Source organism: Solanum tuberosum, unplaced genomic scaffold (genome assembly GCF_000226075.1).
Source record: "Solanum tuberosum cultivar DM 1-3 516 R44 unplaced genomic scaffold, SolTub_3.0 scf00089, whole genome shotgun sequence".
NCBI classification, from domain to species: Eukaryota; Viridiplantae; Streptophyta; class Magnoliopsida; order Solanales; family Solanaceae; genus Solanum; species Solanum tuberosum.
Window position 1 is genome coordinate 290,464 of NW_006239012.1, and position 17,699 is coordinate 308,162.

The 17,699-nt window shown below is 35.4% G+C and overlaps 1 protein-coding gene across 2 annotated transcripts; it reads right to left on the reverse strand.

Annotated features, from left to right (window-relative positions):
• Window positions 1-1,733: 1,733 nt before the first annotated feature.
• On the reverse strand, window positions 1,734-5,001 carry LOC102600469 (calcineurin B-like protein 7). Of its 2 annotated transcripts, XM_006346771.2 has the most exons (9): window positions 4,896-5,000; window positions 3,762-3,889; window positions 3,275-3,357; window positions 3,118-3,177; window positions 2,922-3,030; window positions 2,753-2,805; window positions 2,247-2,327; window positions 2,061-2,173; window positions 1,734-1,976 (listed from the first exon to the last, which is right to left on the reverse strand). In XM_006346771.2, the coding sequence occupies exons 2-9, from the start codon at window positions 3,844-3,846 to the stop codon at window positions 1,901-1,903; spliced, it is 660 nt and encodes a 219-aa protein (XP_006346833.1). In that variant the 5' UTR covers window positions 3,847-3,889; window positions 4,896-5,000; the 3' UTR covers window positions 1,734-1,900. The 2 variants fall into 2 exon arrangements, with proteins under 2 accessions (XP_006346833.1, XP_015164038.1); XM_015308552.1 differs by lacking the exon at window positions 2,247-2,327 and having other exon boundaries at window positions 4,896-5,001.
• Window positions 5,002-17,699: the final 12,698 nt, after the last annotated feature.

Below are 17,699 nucleotides of genomic sequence, written 5' to 3' on the forward strand. Positions count from 1 at the left end.
AGACCAAACCAACCCGACATTATATATATAATTTAAGTTTTTTATTTTATACATAAAAATATTTACTTTGATATAATTTTTAAATATTTCTTATACTTTTTCATAGTTTTTATCTTTTAATATATTATTTCAAGTTTGAAACTTAGAATTATGAATGGGCCAATAAAGATTATAGTCCACAGATGTTGGTAATTATAATAAAGCTTAAATCAAAATCAAATTAATACTAATGCAAAAAGAAAATCAATTCAACACTAAGAATGACAATAATATTGAATATTTGTTCTTTAGTTTTACATTGGTTTAGACAATTAAAATACATAATCTAATTTTAATTTTCTTTAATATTTAGTCATGTAACTAATACTTATTAAACTTAATTTTAGCATGATTTAGTACTTTTAAATTATGATCATTTTCATTATGACTTGTTAATTTGCAATATTTGTTTTACGCGATTTCATTATTATTATTTTTGTTGGATATTTTAGTGTCATTAATCATATCATATTGTGTTATATTTTTAAGAAACATCTTAGATAGTTGTATTTTGGTAGGACTAAAGAAATATTTGAAGTACAAGTAAATTATATGTTGTGTATGAATACTTTATCGGAAAAACCCGAAAAACCGAAAAACCCGAAAAAACCCGAGGTTTGTTGGTTTGGTTTGGTTTATAAATTTAAAAATCCGACCTAAATGGTTTGGTTTGATATTTGAAAAACCCGAACCAACCCGGCCATGTACACCCCTAGTTTTTAGTAGTTAATAAGAGAGAATGTTTAACCTACTCTTACACTATGTTGTTCAGATACTATGAAAACGTTATCACATTTATTATTTCATCCTTCAGACATAATATGCATATTTGAAGAATTTGATATGAATACAATGGCGATTTTTAGACATTACATACATGCGAACCTTGCACTAAAATTTGGCAAAAATTAAGCAAATTAACCTGCTTTGTAACTTGATTTTGCTTAATGGCAATAGGTATTAGCTGTCATCAACTTCAAAATTAATAAATATACGAGTGGGTGATTTTAGGAGAGAATTAAAGAATGAAGAGAGGGGAGAAAAAAAGTTAGATTTGTATAAATGAATATATATATTTGGAAATGCTTTTTTTTTCTTTCCGTATACATTCGTGGTTTCATAATTAATAGTAAATTATATTAAACTATAACTACACACGGTAACTAATTTAAATTGTAACATCGTTGAATAATAAATCAGTAATGTTTGTCAACTCGCACAATTTTTCCTATAATAAACCAAACAACCTATTTGGATGAAAATTAAAATGAAATCAATACGTTATATTGGATTCAACTTAGCAATTAATGCTTTAATGAGCGCTTAATGAAATTTTAATTCCATTTTAATTTTGACCGATTCACATGTTTTAAGACTCAATAAATCGTAGAGTTTTAAGAAGGGAAAAATCCTTTTGGCCACGAAATTTGGCCAGAATGGTAAAATAATATATTTCACACTTTGTTATTTTACCTTTTTGAACATTTTTATCCTTTTAACTTTAATACATTTTAATTAAAAAATGGATAAAAGATCAGTTTATTTTAAAATAAAAAAGATATTATAGACTATTTAAATTTCTGGCCAAATTCTGACCAAATTTTTTGGCCATTTATTTAGCATTACCTTTTAAGAAAAATAAATGTTCTTAGTGAATTATTATGTGAATGATTTAAATTCAAATCTTCATTAAATGCAAACAACTTGTGAATTTTTATTTAGTCATACACTTATATAATCCCGATGCTAGATGATAGGTATTCTAAAAATACATAACTATTAAATTATCAAATATCAAATATATATATAATATAAGAAGAAGAAAGAAGAAAAATAATCTCTTAAAGTTGTTGATGATCGATCAGTTTCCATATACCAATTGTGAGTCGCGAACTTTACTTGTCATGACAAAGCATGGAAATAGTACAGTTACTTCCCTGGAATCATGTTACAATATATTAATTAGAGTTCATCCCAATTAATTATAAAAACTTTAGAATTATAAAAATGAACTCACTCACTCTAAGTATGGGAGTGTCATATTCTTTATCAAAGAAGGATATCTCGTAACTAATTCCTTCCACTCCTTTGGATCAATCCGTCCATCACCATTTAGATCTGCCTCTTCAATTGTCTGCACAAAATCATACTATAACATTCATTCCCATCTATGAAATTATATATATATACTAATAAATCTTTTTAACCTTATGGACGATTGATTCAATGGCATCATTTGCAAGTGTCAATTTTGATTCTTCGAGAACAGCCAATACCATGTCCTTCAGCTACAACATTACACATCCATTTTTACATTAGTTCAAGGATAATTTTGACCTTTTTTCTCTCTATGTGTTGGGAAAGGTTACATTATTAGTCTCTTAAATCTAATCCATTTTGATGATGGCAAGGAGAAATCTAACTTCAATTATCAACGTAGAGCAAATTTAAACCATTTTACTAAGTTCAAGGACAACTTTGACCCTTTTCTGAATTCTAATTTACATACGGCACTTTAAGCAGCACTTATTCACTAATAAATCTTTTCTTTATGTTAAACATGTCTATTATCGACAGTGCACAAAGAATGTACGAAATGTGAACTCAGATTAAAGGAGCAGAGTAAACGGATCGGAGGCCTATAAATTCCTCTAAGAAACAAAAGTGACATGATAGTTCAGACAACGATAAGATGTTCATTTCAGTTGTTTACCTCATCGCGTTCTATGTATCCAGTGTTCTTCAAGTCGTACACTTTAAATGCAACTGCCACAAGAATATTTAATTTAAAGTTAGCAGCGAGCACTGTATTTCAATAACAAGTAGTATATGTTTTAGACATGTAGGATCTATCTAAAGTAATAACAATATATCGTACGTACATGTGATTTTGTCTTGTTGAGGAGCCTTTGGATGGAATATGCTTAAGGATCGAACAAATTCTCCAAATTCAATAATTCCATTACGCTTAAGATCAAATACGTCAAACAACTGCAACAATAATATTGTGACAAGAAGGAATTAATTAATGGTGAAGCCACTATAGCAAAATAGTTAACTCAAGGATGAATTACTTACTCTATCTGCAAAAAGATTCTGCCTATGGCTGCAGCTGAAAAGTGCTTGGAGAAACTCTTCCTGCATTGAACATTATATGGTGGCTTATTTCAACTACATTAGTTATCCATCTCTTGCTATATATGTACACAAAAGTGCTTACTTCTAATTTTCATACCTTGTGAATAAGACCATCATCAATTATGGAGCTGCTTAGTCTCTTGTATAGAATATATAAGGCCTCCACATCATTCTCACTAACTGCAATACAACATCGTCTAACATGCTAAATTACACCTTAAAATAAACAACTACTTATGGATAGTAACAACAACAACATATCCAGTGTAATCTTACAAATGTGGTGTACGGAGGGTGGTCCCTACCTAGTGAAGGTAGAGAGACTATTTTCGATAGACCCTAGTCTCACATAATACCGTAGATATCAACATATTCTCCATTATACTCATTATTATTTAAAGTTGGACACTATTGAATGAAACATTTCCGGTTGGATGTTCAAACTATATTCTAATTGGTGAAGTATCAAGACGATTACACAGAACAAATAAAAGGAGAAAATATCATAAGGACATCAAAATTATAAAAAAATTATTTAACACTAATTCAGATTTATACAGGCTCAAGTGGCCTTGTTAACTCACAACAAGTTTCAGAAGCAAGAGTATCATGGGTCTCAAGCAGATGTCTAGTTTTCTTCAAACAAAAGCAGTCCTTTAGAGAATGCATAATCCAGTTGAGGACTTAAAGAACCACAGCTTCAGATCTTCACCTGTCACAATTTCAAACAGAAAAGTTAAATACTAATGCTTCCATATCCCCTTTTTGGGTATAATCACCCGGTATCCGATATCCACCGTCCCAACTAATTTGGATACGCACTACGCATGGCCTATTAAAGGGAGAAGAGCTCTGTATTAGGGATTTCTCTATTTCCAAACTCGAAACCGAAAGCTTTGGTTAATGAGTTGATCACAACCATACCACCAAATTTCTTGGTGGCACTAGTCACAACATTAGGTAAATTCAACCTCAGTAGATAGTATCATAACCCCAGTCTTATAAATGGGTTAAAAGCTTTTTTTATTTTATTTAAGCACTTTGATAGTATTTGGATAAAATTAAATAAAAGTTTTTAAGCTCTTGATTCTAAGCCAACAACAATAACGATAACATATTCAGTGAAATCTTACAAGTGGTCTGTTGTGAAGAATAGAGTGTACGCATACTTTATCATTATAACAACAACATATTCAGTGAAATCTTACAAGTGGCCGATATGTGAAGAATAGAGTGTACGCAGATTTTACCATTATAACAACAACATATTCAGTAAAATCTTACAAATGACGGGTATGTGAAGAATAGAGTGTACACAGACTTTACCATTGCCTCGTGAAGATAAAGAGTATTTCTGAAAGACACTTGATTCTAAGCGAAAATAATGAAAATAAGTCAAAAGTTATAAGTTAAGGATTTCTAACTTATGACTTTTGACTTATAAGTCATAATCCAAAAGCTAATTCAAATAGGATATCTAAGGGAACATTGTAGAATCGCACAAAGGCACAAACATGAAAGTAGAAAGTAAATTACTCGTATCTGTGCTGGTAGAAGCTAGATAAAAAGTATATATAAAATTGTTAGAGTTATATTCAAGCAGACCTAGATAATACCATGATTATAAAAATATATTTGTAACACAAACAAATACCCATGATGATTGAGAAGCTAGATGAAGAACAAAGATTGTGAGAGATAAGAAGAAATGAACTAACCTCTTGGATGTTATATTAGTGCTTATTTGAGGTTTATTCAGTGATGAATCAAATCCTTATGTATAATCTTAAAATGTGTCTTCTGATGATGTCTTCACTATCCTTTTTTTTTTTTTTAAGAAAAAATCTTTTGATAGTGGAAAAGTAAGATTCATTATTAGGTAAATGAATTCGTACAATTAGTCATCGTACATAATACCAACTAATAATCGATGCTCTTTCTAATTCCACAATGTTTAATTAATTACATTATTAGTAATATTTTATGCATTAATGTAGTTGCATTATTATTAGTATTTTATGCATTAATATAGTTACATTATTAGTAGTATTTTATGCATTAATTAATGTAGTTACATACGTGTAAGCCTCAATTGTCTCCATTTTTGACATTGTGACCCTCCAATTTCCTAAGAACAATGGTTGACATTATTAAAAGGATTACATACGTACATTGGTTAGTATCGTCAGTCTATTTTTCTTGTTCTATATAGTTTAACCCCGAAAAGAGAAGATATAATATATTACTTTTAGCCGGTTGAGGTGTTGGAAATCTCTTACCATATAATATAGTTGGTAATAATTTAAAGCAAATTATTTATTTCACTTTTAAGTTACGAAATTAGAATTATTCTAGACAATATAATTACCTACTTGTTAGTCATTTGTTACTTGATGATTAAAAACAAGGAAACAATTGTATTATAAGGCCGGTGTACCTAAATTACCTATTTCTTTCTTTTAAGTTCCTATTTACTCTTCCAAAGGGAAATAAAATACGTACGAACAAATTAGTTGCTTTCAATAGTGATGGAGAAAACAAATCATGGTACTGCCAAACTCATATTATATTATATCATTGCTTTAACAATACTCTAATTTAAGGCTATTTTTTAGAATTGTTGACTTTATAATTAATGCTCAATAATGAGAGATTTAATTATATTCGACCAGGACTAGGAAGAGATATAGAAATGTGTATTTTACTCCCTTTCTCCAACAATAGTTGTTCACATTGACTTGATATACAGATTAAGAAGCAGTGGGAATAATTTTATTAAATCACCATTATTAAATATAAGTCATCTAAACATTGCAAAAGAATCATACTCCCTCCGTTCCTTTTTATATGTCATCTATTTCTATAAATAGTTAGACCATAATACTTGTCATTTTATAAAATCAATGCATAAATTACCATATTCTTCCTATTATACCCTTGATAGAGTAGTTAATTAGTCTTGAAAATATATAATTTGACCAACCTAGGAAAACTAATAAGTAATTAATATTCATTGAAATACTTCATACATTGATTAATTCCTCTCTTCATTCACTATTCTATAAAATCTGATTTTGAAAATAAACTCAAAAATTTAAATAGTCATCCAAATGCATTTTAAACTACTTTAATAAGCCTAAGAAATTTAAATAGTCATCCAATTCAAGCATCCGAACCTCGAATATTGACCAAAGTCAACCCAAAGGTTAAAATTCCACAAATTTCCAACTTAGGACCTCAAATCCTCAAAAAAGACTCGAAATTTGAAACCGACAACTCTCTTAGACCAATTTACGCATTTCAGGAGTGATGGAATCGACATTATTCTATTCCGACACTCGAAACTCCAAGATGCATCAAAAACTACTTTTGTAACAACTTTAGTCTTTTGAAACCAAAAGCATTCATAATTCACCACTTCCATTAAAAGTGTGAAACCAAATTTCAAAACTTAATCAGAAATCATTCCACATCAATATCGAAGGGGGGGGGGGGTAAACAACTATTTTACAAAAAAAATCTAAAAATGAACTTCTAGGTCATTACAATCATTTATGTCTATTTCTAAGACTACAGGTGAAGCTCTTTCTCTTATCTAGACTGACAACATGTTATTATTGAAGAGATATTTGTGTTTCACTGTAGCGGTACTTGGGAGCTTTTTCCTCTATCTTTAGAAAAATTAACAGTTTGTTGTCAATGGATATATATAGTGAAGGTTGGCCCCAATAGATAGATTGATCGCATAAAATCTCTACTAGTGGCCAAGGGTTATACATAGATTTTTTGTCTTGATTATGGTGATTCTCTCTCATGTGGTCAAGATTGCTTCAATTTGTCTCTTTTTATCCATGGTTGTGGTTTTTCATTGGTCTCTATGTCATTTGAATATTAAAAATGTATTTCTTCTTGGAGATCTCGAAGATGAGGTATATATGGAGCAACCACCTTATTTTGTTGCTTAAGGGGATTCTAGTAACGTGGTCTGCAAATTATGACAAACACTATGGATTGAAGAAGCCTCCTCGAGAATGATTTGAAAAGTTTATCATGGTTATTCAGGAGTTTGGCATAGTACGATGTGAAGTTGATCTGTGTTATATTGCCACTCTGCTTTAAATTTGTGCATGTATTTGATAGTGTATGTTAATGACATAGTTATCACAGACAATGATGATAAAGGAATTACTAAATTGAAACATCATCTTTTTCAGCACATTCAGACTAAGAATCTTGATCGATTGAGGTACTTTTTGGGCATTGAGATTGCTCAATCCAAATCAGGAATTACTATTTCACAAAGGAAGTATGCACTTGATCATTTCGAAAGAGATAGTGATGACATATTGAAGGCCTATTGATTCTCCAATGGATTCAAATGTTAAGCTTCTACATGGTCAAGAGGAGTCTCTTAATGATCCAGTAATATATAGAAACTTGGTATAAAATTTAAATTATCTCACAGTGACTTGACTTGATATTACCTTTCCGGTTAGTGTCGTAAGTCAGTTCTTGAATTCTCCATGTGATAGTTATTGGAATGTAGCTATTTGCATTTTTTATACATAAAATCCACTCTAGGAAAATGATCACTATTAAGAAGATCAAAGACATGAGAAATTTATTGGATATTCAGATGTAGATTGGGCAGTGTCACCCTCTGACAAATGATCCACTTCTGGATATTTTGTTTTAGTTGGAGGGAATTTGTGTTACGACCCAGACCGTCGTGATTGGCACCCACACTAACCCTCCAGTGGGAGAACCATTAATACTAATCAGCTAACCCAAGAACTAAACATTTAAAGATACAGAATCAAGTTTAAATGCAGAAATCAAAATAAGAGTTCCCATAAACTCCAAAGGTCTAACAACAACTATCAAAACATTGCAGAAATATTTCCTAGAATCTTAAAGTCAGTGTACCGAAACTCTAAAGTTCAACAAGTCTAAATAAAATGGATACAACCCAATTAAACATATGAATATCAGTCACCCTTGAATTGACTAAAAAGAGTTGACTAAAACATAAAGAACTCATGGAAGCCTGGAAGAACTAGCTCACCCTTGAATTTGATTGATCACTGATCTCCTAGATGAGGTATGTCAGTAGCCGCCTGAAGATGCCCTGTACTCAACAAAGAAAGAGCAAGTGCAACATCAGTACACAACCACAATGTACTGGTAGGATCACGCGGCTATTCCAGTAAGTGAAACATATACAAGCAGTCACACCATAATAAACACGCATATACCGAACATATACAATATCAATTATCATTTCAGGAGCAATGCACCCTTCCACATTTCTAATATAAAGTAAATACGCATATATGACAAGTCAATGGTCCTCTCATGGAACTCATACCTAAACTGTTAGTGCACCGGAACGTGGTACCCAATCTCAATTAGTGTGTCGGAGCGTGACACCCGTTCCAATATGTATGTCGATACGTGACATCCGATCCCAGTTAGTGTATTAGAGCATAACACCCTATCCATTCAACAAGCCACACTCACAATCACAATGTACATTCTCATAAATCATACCATCAAGTGTTGATTCATGGCATACAATCATTCATTCATACTCATTTGCACTAGATGTGATCAATAGTACAACATTCACATACATTACAATGAAGCAGATACTAACACATCACATAAGCATGAAATCAAACAATCATCTACCTCGAAACCAAGCTTGAATCCTCCTAAAAAACTTGATTCTTCCCTTTTCGGATTCTTTCTGCTTGTTTTAGGTCTACAAACAATCAATTCAATACGAGGATCAATAATTAAGGTCTAATTACCAGGATTACAATCGAAATTATCAACCCTAGGCCAAACCCGAGATCCCAATACCCAACTTAGGGCATTTTCCACCATTAGGTTTCAGGTCAAAACCCTCTCTCATTGATAATCACCCATAAATCTAAGTTCTATTAATCGAAAAATGGATTAGGGGAGTAAAATCCTTACCTTTAGCACAAAAAATAGTGAAAAACTATCAAGAAATCGCCTTGGGTCGTCTCCTAGCTCTCAAGAATGAAACTTGCAGAAAATAACATTTTGGGGTTTAATTCCGACTTAATTCGCGACTTGCGCGCCGTAGCGGGACCCAACCCGCCACAACGGCCCCGCCCTGGCGGCTTGCACGGAAACAAAGAGTCAAAAGTTGAGTTTCAAACACTCATTTCACAACAGACCTTCAACCTATGACACTCAAAAACTACCCGTTCATGCTAAGATCAGTTTCGGGAGTTCTACTCGCCCGAATCATTCTGTAAAGTTGTACGGATTCCTTAACGTCTTGGCTATCTACTCATGTGATAAAAATCATAATTAGATCTCTCATTCATTACCAGATCTCCCTAGATCTTATTGACTCTGATTTCGATAAAAGCTGGACTAGGCTAGGAATTCTCAAGTTACTACGAAAAAGTTTTCTGATCCAATTTATTTCCCTGATGGCATTTCTAGATAGACAGGAAAATGTCGTTACAATAGATACCAATTTATCCATCACTTGTCCCCGAGTGACAAACGAGAATAAACAGGCTAAAATAAGAGTAGAGTAGTACCTAAATCGACGAACAACTGGGGATACTTGTCTTGCATGTCCTTCTCGGTTTCCTTAGTAGATTCCTCAACTGGACGATGCTTCCATTGAACTTTCACAGACTTAATCTCTTTGGTCCTCAACTTTCGTACATCACGATCAAGAATTGTAATCGGTTTCTCCTCATATTGGAGGTCTTTGTCTAACAACACAGAGTCCCATTTTATGATATAATCCCCGTCACCAGGATATCTCTTCAACATGGACACATGAAATACCGGATGAACTCCCGATAGGTTGGAAGGTAAAGCCAATCTATACGCTACTGGTCTTACACAATCAAGAATTTTAAATGGTCCAATGTATCGAGGACTAAGTTTGACCTTCTTGCCAAATCTCATCACCCCTTTCATGGGTGACACCTTAATAAAAAATTTCTCATCAGTCTGAAATGCCATGTCTCTTACCTTGTGGTCTGCATACTTTTTCTGTCTACTCTGGCTGCTAAAAGCTTAGCTTGGATGCTTTTTACCTTATCTTGAGCATCCTTCACCAAGTCAACCCCCAAAAGTTTCACATCTCCAGCCTCAAACTATCCAATGGGTGATCTACATCCCCTCCCATAAAGTGCCTCAAACGGTGCTATATCAATATTGAAGTGATAGCTATTATTATATAAGAACTCACACAAAGGTAGGAACTTATCCCAACGTCCTCCAAAGTCAATCACACATGCCCTCAACATGTCCTCCAACACTTAAATAGTCCTCTCTGACTGCCGTTTGTCCGTCTGTGGATGGAAAGCTGTACTAAAAGTGAGTTGTGTGACCAATTCATCATGTAATTTCCTCCAAAACTTGGAGGAGAACCGCGTACCACGGTCCGATATGAAAAACAGGGGCACCACGTGCAACTTCACTATCTCCTTCACATAAACCTTAGCCAACTGTTGAGCATTGTAATCTATTCTGACTGGAATAAAATGGATTGACTTAGTCAATATGTCAACCACTACCCAAATAGAATCAAACTTTCCCAAAGTTTTGGGAAGACCAACTACTCCACATCTATCATTTCCCACTTCCATTCCGGAATTGGCATTCTCTGAAGCAAAGCTGTCGGCCTTTGATATTCATACTTTACTTGATGACCGTTTTGGCATTTAGCCACAAACTCCGCTATATCTTTCTTCATGCCCGACCACCAATATAGTCGCTTCAAGTCTTGGTACAACTTGGTCACACCCGGATGAATAGAATACCGCAAACCATGAGATTATGTCAACAAATTCTAAATCAAGTCATCTACTCGAGGGACACAAATCCTTCCTTTAAAACTGAGGACATCCCCCGTATCTAAGGTCGCATCTTGTTCCTTATCAGACACTGTCTTCTTTCTAATCTCATTCAAATTCTCATTCTCAAACTGTTTGGCCTTGATCTCTTCAAGGAAGGTGGCCCTTACCTCAATGTTATTTAATACCCCACCTTTTTCTGAGATGCCCAACTGCATGAACTTAGACTCCAAATGTTGAATTTCTTTAGCCAAAGGTTGCTTGGTCGCACCTAAGCAAGCTAGACTACCCATACTCACCGCCTTCTGGCTTAATGCGTCTGCCACTACGTTAGCCTTACCCTGATGATACTGGATGGTCACATCATAATCCTTGAGTAACTCCATCCACCTTCGTTGTCTCATATTCAGATCCTTTTGAGTGAACACATGCTGTAGACTAAAGTGATCAGTAAAAACCTCACACTTGACACCATAGAGGTAATGCCGCCAGATCTTAAGAGCAAACACTACCGCTGACAACTCTAAATCATGTGTTGGGTATTTCCTCTCATGCACCTTTAGCTGCCGTGATGCATAAGCTATAACACTCTTATCATGCATTAATACAACACCCAAACCCGAATGTGAAGCATCACAATAAACAATAAAATCTTTACCTTGCATCGTAGTGCTAGAATAAGTGTTGTGGTCAAAGAGTCCTGAACTTTTGAAAGCTCTCATCACATTTTTCGGTCCATTCGAAAGGTACCTTCTTTTTGGTCAACCTTGTCATATGTGTGGCAATAGAAGCAAAGTTCTTCACAAATCAACGATAGTAGTTAGCGAGCCCCACAAAACTCCTAACTTCAGTCACAGAGCTAGGCCGAACCCAATTCTTAACCGCTTCAATGTTTTGGGGATCTACCATTATCCCTTTCCTTTACATTACATTCCCCAAAAAGGCAACTGAATCCAACCAAAATTCACACTTAGAAAATTTGGCATATAACTTTTGTCTTCCAAGAACACCCAGAACAATACGAAGATGGTCGGCATGCTCTTCCTTACTCTTTGAATAAACCAGAATATCATCAATAAAAACTATAACAAACGAATTGAGAAATGGTTTGAATACACCATTCATCAAACTCATGAAAGCTGCAAACGCATATGTCAACCCAAACGAGATAAAGAGAAACTCATAGTGTCCACAACGGGTTCTAAATGTCATCTTGGGTACATCTTCTGGCCTACTCTTTAACTGATGGTAACCAGACCTTAGATCAATCTTAGAGTAAACTGATGCACCTTGCAACTGGTCAAAAAGCTCATCTATTCGAGGCAATGGAACTTGTTTTGAATGGTGACTCTATTCAATTGTCGATAATCTATGCACATCCTCAGACTACCATCATTTTCTTAACAAACAAGACATGAGCGCCCCACGGGGAAGCACTAGGACGGATAAAACTTGTATCAAGAAGTTCTTAGATTTGAGCCTTAAGCTCTCTCAATTCTACCAGGGCCATGCGATACAGAGGGGTGGAAATGGGGCAGGTACCAGGTTCTAAATCAATGCAGAAATCTGTTTCTCTATCCGGAGGCATACTAGGAAAATCAGTAGGGAGCACTTCTCTAAATTATGACACCACAAGAATAGACTCAATAGAGGGAGACTCAACCTCAATATCCCAAATATGAGCCAAATATGCCAAACAACCCTGCCCCACCAATTTCCTAGCCCGAATGGAGGATATGATCTTAGCTGGATTAGGCTTGTACACCCCTTCCACTCTAACTTTTCCCTACCCAGAATTTCTAGAGTCACATACTTAGTATTACAGTTAAGAACAACATAATAGGGGGACAACCAAGTCATGCCTAGGATTATATCAAAGTCCCTCATATCCAATATAACCAAATCAGCCCAAGTTTGGAAACCCATAAACATAATAGAACAAGCACGATAAACATGGGTGACTATGACAGACTCTCCAACTGGGGTAGAAACATAGATGGAGGTATCAAGTATATCACAAATCATAACAAATCCCAAGGCAAACTGAACAGACACATAAGAATAAGTAGAACCCGGATCGAATAACACATTGGCCATCTGGTCACAGACAAAAATGGTACCCGTGATCATTGCGTCAGAAGACTCTGCCTCGTTCTTGCCTAGGAAGGCGTAACACTGAGCCCTGTCAACTTGACGGGCGACATCCCTACCTGGCTACGTTGTACCTCTGCATGCGTTAACAATTCCCCAACCTCCACGACCTCACTGATTTCCTCCTCGCCCACCTTGTGGACGTCCTCAACCAGTATTACCATTTCCCGTGGGTACCACTGGTCTAGTCTGCAATTGTGCGGGGTCCAACATGCGTGGGTGGGGAAAATCTCTCCTCATATGCCCAGGTTCTCCATAATTATAACAAGTGCAATCAAAAGATGGCATGCTGCCCACCAAAGGTGCGTTTCCCTAACTATCCTGAATAAAATTCTGTTGTAGAGTTCCTGAGTAAATACATGTTGAAGCGGGCATGACGGACTGAATCGGCTAGGCTGCAAGCGTCGGCCTACCTGAACCTCTGGAATAAGAACCCTGAAAGTTACCTGTGCTCTTGGCTTTCTTAGCAAACACCTTAGTCTTCCCATCACGTCTAAGTCCTTCTACTTTCTTCACAAAGTCAGTCACCTCATTAAAGCTTTTTCCTGTAGAGGTCATATAAACAGACAATACCTGTAACTCAGAGTTTAGTCCCTTGATGAATAAACGGATCCTCTCATCCTCAGTAGTCACCAATTGAGTAGCATATCTAGACAAAACATGCAACTTAGCCTCATAAGCAGCTACAAACATACCGCCCTTCTATAAAGCCATGAATTCATCCTTCTTGCGATCTCTCAAAGTTCGGGGAACATATTTCTCCAGAAACAAAGCATGAAACTGTGTCCACGTGAGTGGGGGTAAAGCTAAAGCTCTGCATTCCACATAAGCTCTCCACCATTGCTTAGCCTCACCCTGAAGCTAGAAAGTCACAAACTCTATTCCATGCTTATGGACAATACCCAACTTATGCAGCCTCTCATAACAATCCAAGATGAACTCATACGCATCCTCACTCTCAGAACCATGAAACATGGGCGACTTCAGTTTCAGAAACTTAGTCAACATTTCATGTTGATTACCAGTCATCACAAGACCCAATAAATGATGGAAAAATATGCCATTATCTGCAGTTCCATCCACCTTGGGGGGAGTAATAGCAATAGGGGGATTGGCGGGAGTTTGAGTAGCTTGAACTGTGGGAAGAATTCCAGGACCAACCAATCCTTTCGGGAAAGACATAATCTGTTGAGCTAACACTGGGTCTAAGTGAGGAATACCTGTAGTCTCAGCATGCACCTCTTCCTCTTGTCCAACATCCTCCTCATTCTCAACCTCTACATTCTCCTGTATCTCTTCATGATGCGCAGGAGGAACCTCATTTCTGGGAGCATTCTCAATCGGAACCCCACCCATAGAGGGTGCTACCCTTCCTAGGCCTCTACCCCTTGCTCTTCCTCTATCCCTGCCTCGACCGAGACCTTTTGCTGCAGACTCCTCAGCGGGCTCATTGACGGGATCTACGGGCCTGACACCGTTGAAGCAAGTGTTAACCATCTGCGAACAGAAGAGTGAAGAAGATTAGATTACCAATTCGGATTGCCAAATACCAATTGGAATCAAGTTATAGCACAAAAGAAGACAAGAGAAAACAGAGAGATTTCCAAAAGTTCTATAACCTCTCGAAGAAAAGTGCAGACGTCTTTGTACCGTTCAACAAGACTCTACTAGACTCATTTTGGTAAACCGAGATCAACAAACCTAGGGCTCTGATACCAACTTTGTCAGGACCCAGACCGTCGTGATTGACACCACACTAACCCTTCGGTGGGAGAACCATTAACACTAATCAGCTAACCCAAGAACTAAACATTAAAAGATACAGAATCAGGTTCAAAAGCCGAAATCAAATAGAGTTCTCATAAACTCCGAAAGTCTAACAACGACTATCAAAACATTGCAGAAATATTCCCTAGAATCTAAAAGTCATTGTACGAAAACTCTAAAGTTCAACAAGTCTAAAGAGAATGGGTGCAACCCAATTAAAAATACGAATATCTAACTAGAAAGTCTGAGTCTGAAAAGAGTGGACTAAAACATAGAGAACTTATAGCAGCCTGGAAGAACTGGCTCACCCTTGAATTCGATTGATCATTGATCTCCTAGATGAAGTCTGTCAGTAGCCGCCTGAAGAATCCATGTACTCAACAAAGAAAGAGAGAATGCATCATCAGTACACAACCACAGTGTACTGGTAGGATTACACGGCTATTCCAGTAAGTGAAACATATACAAGCAGTCACACCATAATAAACACGCATATACCGAACATATATAATATCAATTATCATTTTAGGAGCAACGTACCCTTCCACATTTCTAATATAAAGTAAATACGCATATATGACAAGTCAATGGTCCTCTCAGGGAACCATATACCCAAACTGTTATTGCACCAGAACGTGGTACCCGATCCCAATTAGTGTGTTGAAACGTGACACTTGTTCCAATATATATGTCGGTACATGACATCCGATCCCAGTTAGTGTGTTGAAACGTAACAGCCGATCCATTCAACAAGCCACAATCACAATCACAATCTACATTCTCATAAATCATACCATCAAGTGTTGATTCATGGCATACAATCATTCATTCATACTCATTTGCATTAGATGTGATCAATAGTGCAACATTCACATACATATATGCATTAGAATGAAGCAAATACTAACATACATCATACAAACATGAAATCAAACAATCACCTACCTCGAAATCAAGCTTGAATCCTCCTAAGAAACTTGATTCTTTCCTTTTTGAATTCTTTTCGCTTGTTCTAGGTCTACAAACAATCAATTCAATACGAGGATCAATATTAAGGTCTAATTACCTGGATTACAATCGAAATTATCAACCCTAGGCCAAACCCGAGATTCTAAAACCCAACTTAGGGCTTTTTCCATCATTAGTTTTCAGGTTAAAACCCTCCCTCACTGATAATCACCCATATATTTAAGTTCTACAAGTCGAAAAATGGATTAGGGGAGTAAAATCCTTACCTTTAGCACCAAAATTAGTGGAAAACTGTCAAGAAATCACCTGGTGTCGTCTCCTAGTTCTCAAGAACAAAACTTGTAGAAAATAACATTTTTGGGGTTTAATTCCGACTTAATTCGCAACTAGCCCGTCGTAGCGGGACCAACCCACTAGAGCGGCCCCACCTTGGTGGGAATAATCCCGCCCTGGCGGCTTGCATGGAAATAGAGAGTCAAAAGTTGAGTTTCAAACCCCTATTTCACAACACACCTTCAACCCATGATACTCAAAAACTACCCGTTCACGCTAAGATCAGTTTCGAGAGTTTTACTCACCCGAATTTGATTTCGTAAGTCATACAGGTTCCTTAACGTGCCTCGCTATCTACTCATGTGATCAAAATCATAATTAGATCTCTCATTTGTTACCAGATCTCCCTAGACCTTACTGACTCTGATTTCATCCAAGTCTGGACTAGGCTAGGAATTCTCATGTTACTACGAAAAAGTTTTCTAACCCAATTTCTTTCCCTGATGGCATTTCTATAACGACGGGAACAAGTTGTTACAATTTGGTGTCTTGAAAAAGTAAGAAACAAAATATGGTTGCTAGATCTAATGTAGAAGTAGAATATCGGGTTAGGGTGGTAGCAACATGTGAACTCTTATAGATCAAGCAACTATGGAAGGAATTGAAATTTAGAGTTAGAAAAGGAATGGAACTTATGTGCGGTAATCAAGTTGCACTTCACATTGTATCGAATTCAATATTTCACGAGAGGATTGAACACATAGGGATTGATTATCATTTTGTCAGAAAAAGGTACTCTAAGGAGACATAGTCACAAGGTTCATATGGTCAATAGATCAATTTATGTAACAAAATTGATACATGTAATTTGTATGCACCAGCTTGAGGGGCAGTGTTAGAATCATATAAATATTCTATAGCATATGTGCAACTATAGTAGGTAGCTTGATTTACTCCTAGGTTTACTTTTATTTTAATTAGGTATTGATTTATATTGATTAGATACTGATTTTGTTTCCTTTTTAGGACATGTATAGTTAGTTATTTAAATCCCCATAGCTTGTGGGAAGAATCAAGTTGAGTTCTCTCTCAAGCTCATGTCCTCTCAAAATTAAATAATCAGTTATAAAAAAACAAAAATTCGACTATTTGAGTATTTCTTGTAATATATTTAAAATATTTATACTCAAGACAACAACATATTAAATTCGATTAATGAAAAATAATAAGAAAAAACTAATTAAAAAAATTAATCGAAAACTTAATAAGTAAATATTAATTTAAAATTTAAAACATTCTTTTTCTAAAAAATTTCATTTGGCACATCATAAATAAGTATCAAAAATTATATTTTCAAAAATAATGATCAGAAAAGCTAACTTGATAAAGTTAAGTGAGTTTTGAAAAACAACAAATGTGAGTAATTATAGAATTAAAGAAAATGATCAAATATATCATCAAACTTTGAAAAAATTAACTTATCTATGTCATATGTTAAAAGTTTGG

Coding starts and splice junctions, on each gene's coding strand:
- LOC102600469 (XM_006346771.2), bottom strand. CDS start 3,846: ATGCATTCTCTAAAGGACTGCTTTTGTTTGAAGAAAACTAGACATCTG. Junction 2,806..2,921: donor TCAACAAGACAAAATCACAT/GTACGTACGATA, acceptor TTCTTGTGGCAG/TTGCATTTAAAGTGTACGAC. Junction 2,174..2,246: donor TTGAATCAATCGTCCATAAG/GTTAAAAAGATT, acceptor GATTTTGTGCAG/ACAATTGAAGAGGCAGATCT.